This window comes from Vespula pensylvanica, chromosome 17 (genome assembly GCF_014466175.1).
Source record: "Vespula pensylvanica isolate Volc-1 chromosome 17, ASM1446617v1, whole genome shotgun sequence".
Classification (NCBI taxonomy): domain Eukaryota; kingdom Metazoa; phylum Arthropoda; class Insecta; order Hymenoptera; family Vespidae; genus Vespula; species Vespula pensylvanica.
In genome coordinates, this window is record NC_057701.1 from 2,061,887 (window position 1) to 2,066,545 (window position 4,659).

At 26.7% G+C, this 4,659-nt stretch overlaps 1 protein-coding gene across 2 annotated transcripts in view; it reads left to right on the plus strand.

Moving 5' to 3' along the window:
- Nucleotides 1-1,333: 1,333 nt before the first annotated feature.
- LOC122635189 overlaps nucleotides 1,334-4,659 on the plus strand; it is a 4,340-nt gene continuing 1,014 nt past the window's right edge. For both annotated transcript variants that reach the window (XM_043825113.1, XM_043825114.1), the window contains exons 1-2: nucleotides 1,334-1,647; nucleotides 2,074-2,392. In XM_043825113.1, the coding sequence (XP_043681048.1) occupies nucleotides 1,391-1,647; nucleotides 2,074-2,392 (576 nt within the window). In that variant the 5' untranslated portion in view covers nucleotides 1,334-1,390. The remainder of the gene's footprint in view (nucleotides 1,648-2,073; nucleotides 2,393-4,659) is intronic.

Consider the following 4,659-nt stretch of genomic DNA (forward strand, 5'->3'; position numbering starts at 1 on the left):
CTTTGAAAATCTTTTTTTACGTCGTCTTAAAAGAAAAAGAAAAAAAGGGGAGGGGGCAGGGGGAGAAAAAAAAAGAAAGAAATATATAACAATTTTATAAACGAACCATGAAGAAACAATAAACAATGACGATGACGATGATTTGATTTCACGTATGAGAATGATATAAAAAATTCAATGATATAAAAAAAATCAATTGATTCTTTGTTCCGAACTTTTCGATCTAATCTTGTACTGTTTTTACATTTTACAAGAATCTCATACTATTTTGCGCTTGTAGTTTTGTAATTCGAAAAAAAAAAAAAAAAGAAAAAAGAATGGAGAGAAAGAAATTAGAGTAGAAATCTTTTATGATGAAAAATGCAAATTCATCGATATTTATATAAAATCACTTGAAAAATTTAACAAGGAGACAATTAAATGAGTAATTAGTTATTATGATGACGATGATTATTATTCAAATCGCATCGTTATTCATGCTTATATTAGAGAATTAAACTGTCCAAGTTAATTAATAATATACAAATATATAAAGTGTGTATAATCGATCAATCGATTCATTTGAGATCGAGATCATTTGCAAAAATTATCAACAATAGTGTGATAACATTTTCACGTCTTATTTTAATTAACGTCTCGTATAAGCTCTTTGAATTAACAAAAAAAAAAAAATAATAATAATAAATAAATTAATAAATAAAATAAAATAAAATAAAATAAAATAAAATAAAATAAAATAAAAGAAAATAAAGAAAGATAAAAAATAAAAAAAGAATTACTTCTTTTTCTACCTGTACTTATAACACTGTGCATTGTTGCAGTTCTCAACGTACACTGATATTATCTTACTCTGTAAAAATTGCGTGCGTTCAGGGTAGCTAGGATCGTTGAATATTTAAAGAAAACAACTTTTGATTGCTTCGAAGAGATCAAAAGAGTAGGTTGGAGGTGGGTAGGGGTAAGTAGGGTGAAGGCGAAGAAACCTATTTTCGAAAACTTTGGACGATCTTCTCGTCTTCTTATTTATATATATATATATATATATATATATATATATATACACATACATATATATATATATTTCTCTTTCTTTCTCTTTCTTTCTCTTTCTCTCTTTCATTTCTTACGTCGAGAATAACAAATTATTCATGTTTCATGAAAAATAAATCTTTCTTGCGACGATGGAAAAGGAAAAGAAAAGAAAAAAAGAAAAATTCTTCTCTGTTTGCGAAGGACACTTAGTCGTAATCAGTATTCTTATAGTGCAGCACGAACGGAGAGGAAAATACGAAAGATAAATAAAAGAAAAAAAAAAAAAAGAAAAAAAAAAAAAGAAAAAATATTAGAGGAAGAAGAAGAAAGAAAAGAAGCGTGAAAGATCGAGATCAAGATGTTAAACGAAAAATCTATAAGTGCTCCTATCGAATTTGGTTTACGTTTGATCGGTCTCTGGCCGAATTATACTTATGCTATATTCCATAGAATTCTTTGGACGATAACTATGATATTTGTTCTTTTTTTCGAATACGTATACGTGGTGATGCATATCAAAACGGACGAGCTGCCTGATCTCATGGATTCTTTGACTATCACGTTGTCTAATAGTCTTCTGTTTGTTAAACTTATCATACTTTGGTTCAATGATAGGTAAGTTTATAAATTTTTAATAGCAAAAGTTAAAAATGAGAAGCGAGATTAGTTTAATTTTCTTCTTCTTCTTATTTTTCTTATCTTTTAATTTTTTGTGTGTGTATATATATATATATATATGTATATATATATTTATTTATTTTTTCTTTTTTTGAAGTCCGAAAGTCTGAAATCTAAATTATTTTCGAGTAAATTGCAATGTGTCGGTGTGAAAAAAAGAAATTTGTTTTCAAGATTAATTAAACTCTAGCGACGATTTTTTTTTTCTGCGAATAAAAAACTAGCGAGAAAATATTTCTTCGTGCTGATATAAAAGTTATTTTGAAAATAATATTGAAAAATAAATTCTATGATTTTCTCATCGATGTTAACGTCGTAATTATAAAAATTGATTAATGAAAATTTTATTAACTCGATCTACAGAGCTTTCGAGGATATTTTAATAATGGTAATAGAAGATTACGACAACAACGAGGAAACAAATGATCGTGAAAGAATGAACAACAAAGTGATTCTATCTAAACGTTTCGCAAGCTGTACAATTATTTTATATTCAACAACAGTGATTCTTTTTTCAATATCCGTAATTTTCGCACCTGAGAGAGTACCAGTTCTTAAGATGGAATTTCCTTTCGATGCAATGAGATCACCAATTTACGAGCTAGTTTCCATATTACAATTTATTCAAGAATTAATATTTGCCTCGACTTCCGGACTGTTGAACGGTCTGATCGTGACCTTGGTAAGTTTCAATGAAATTCCTTTATTACAGAGGTCGACAAAACGAGCTTCACGAATACACAAAGTTTTTAAAACTTGTTGGTTACTGTGCCAGTCGGATTTAACATTTAGATCAATTTCTTTTGTTTGCTATTTTTTTCTCGCACACAACCAAAAAAAAAAAAGAAAAGCAGCACTTTCTAATTAGGTTCTCATCAGTTTCATTGTATAAGCTTTGAGAATATTTTTTTTTTTTTAATTTGAACGATTTTTCGAGGATTTTTCTGTTATTTTTTTTTCTTTTTCTTTTTTTTTTTTTTTTTTTTAATAGATGGACAAGGCGAAGATCATGCGAAGATCAAGTTTGTTTTTTTTTTTTTTTTTTAAACGAAATCAAATGTTTTCTAATGCATTAATTAGATTATAAAATATTCTCTGTAAGAAGAAAGTATTAATTTATGTACGTAGAAATATTAGTGTATGAGATGATTCAATTTAAATATTGTTAAGAAACGTAATGCGACTAAAATCTAATAAGATTATTTAGTAGTAAGTAAATAGTAAATAAATAGTAGAAGTAATAAATAAATAGTATTTTAGTTAACGTTGTTAATAGGGTAAACACGAAAAATAAACGTAGACTTATTGAGAAATCATCCGATTTTTCAATTATTTAAGTTCGTAAGTTGGCAATTATTGATATTAATCGTCTTCATTTCTTATTTTGAATAAACAAATTAAAATTTATATAAATTACGATAAAAATTAAAATGGTTTCATTATATGTAGTTATGTCATTATTGCGAAAGAAAAAAAAAGTTCGATTTCAACAAATTATTTAAAAAATTTATTTTATTATAACAATATTATTGAAATATTTAAATAAATAAAGGATTATTTACCCTTGAAAACGGTTTTTGTTTCAAGTCTCTACGACTTTTCGTTTCGAAAATATCGCCTTCGAAAGATTTTCATTCATAATTTCTGTAACAGCTGTTTGTAGTAATAGTAGTAGTAGTAGTAGTAGTAGTAGTAGTAGTAATTTGATCAGCTGGGATGCGTAAATTCTTGGAATTTATATAGGTTAGTGTGTCACTTGTCAATATGAATGAAATTATGTAGGTTAGTAGGTCAACGTAAACGTCTTTCATTTACATGGGAATATCTACGGAACTAAAAGTCCTAGAGACTTGAAACAAACGCCATTTTAAAGGGCAGAAATTTCCTTATTTTTCTAGTATATTGTTAATAACCAATTAACAATTTTGTTACAAACAATTTTTATAAACAAATTCTTACGAATCAGATCAATCTTATTTTAAATCAATAACCAATTGATAAATAATTTCTATATCATTAATAGTCACATCTTTCACTTAGTATGGAAAAATATATTTTCAACTAAAAGTCGTAGAAACTTGAAAGAAATACGCAAAGTAAATGCAGGGTAAGGATAAAGTAAACGTAGAATAATGATGTAAAAGGTAAGCGAAGAATAATGACTTCAAGGTAAGCTAAGAAACCATCATTCTCTCTTACTACAACTATTTATTTACTACTACTCTTGCTGTATGTTGACAAATACCCTTTGTCAGAAGTCAGGGGCGGATTAGAGTGATCTTTTTTATTTTTTTTTCTTCCTTTTTTTTCCATCATTTTCCATTATTTTTTTTTTTTCTTTTTCTTTTTCTCTCTTTTTTTTTTAAGGCTCGCCGACCTCTGTTTTGGGATCAATCGAAAAAGAAAAAGAAAAAAAAAAAAAAAAAAACGATCGATCAACTCAGCACAGTTTTAGATACTACATTTTGGTGGACAAGCAGAAATCATGTGTGAAAGACTCGATGATATCTCATTGGAAATAATCAAAGGAGAATCTTGCAAAGATAGATTGAGATCATTGATCAATGCACATGAACGCATCATTAATTTTTCTATTTACGTTGAAAATGTATTCAATTATATCGCTTTGATACAATTTCTCTCGAATACTCTGGCCATTTGTTTTTCTGGATTCATGATAATAACGGTGAATATTAATATTAGTGCAATGTTATAATAATTTTTCTTTTTCTTTTTTTTTTTTTTTTCTGTTAACAATAAGATCACGAAAAAAATGTATATATATATATATATATATATATATATTGGGTCTTATTTTAACCGGTTAACTGTATTACAGCAATATACTGTACACGCACATACACACACACACATATATAATATATATATATATAATATATAATATTTAATATTTAATATTGAAATTAATAAAGACAAAATTAAATCATT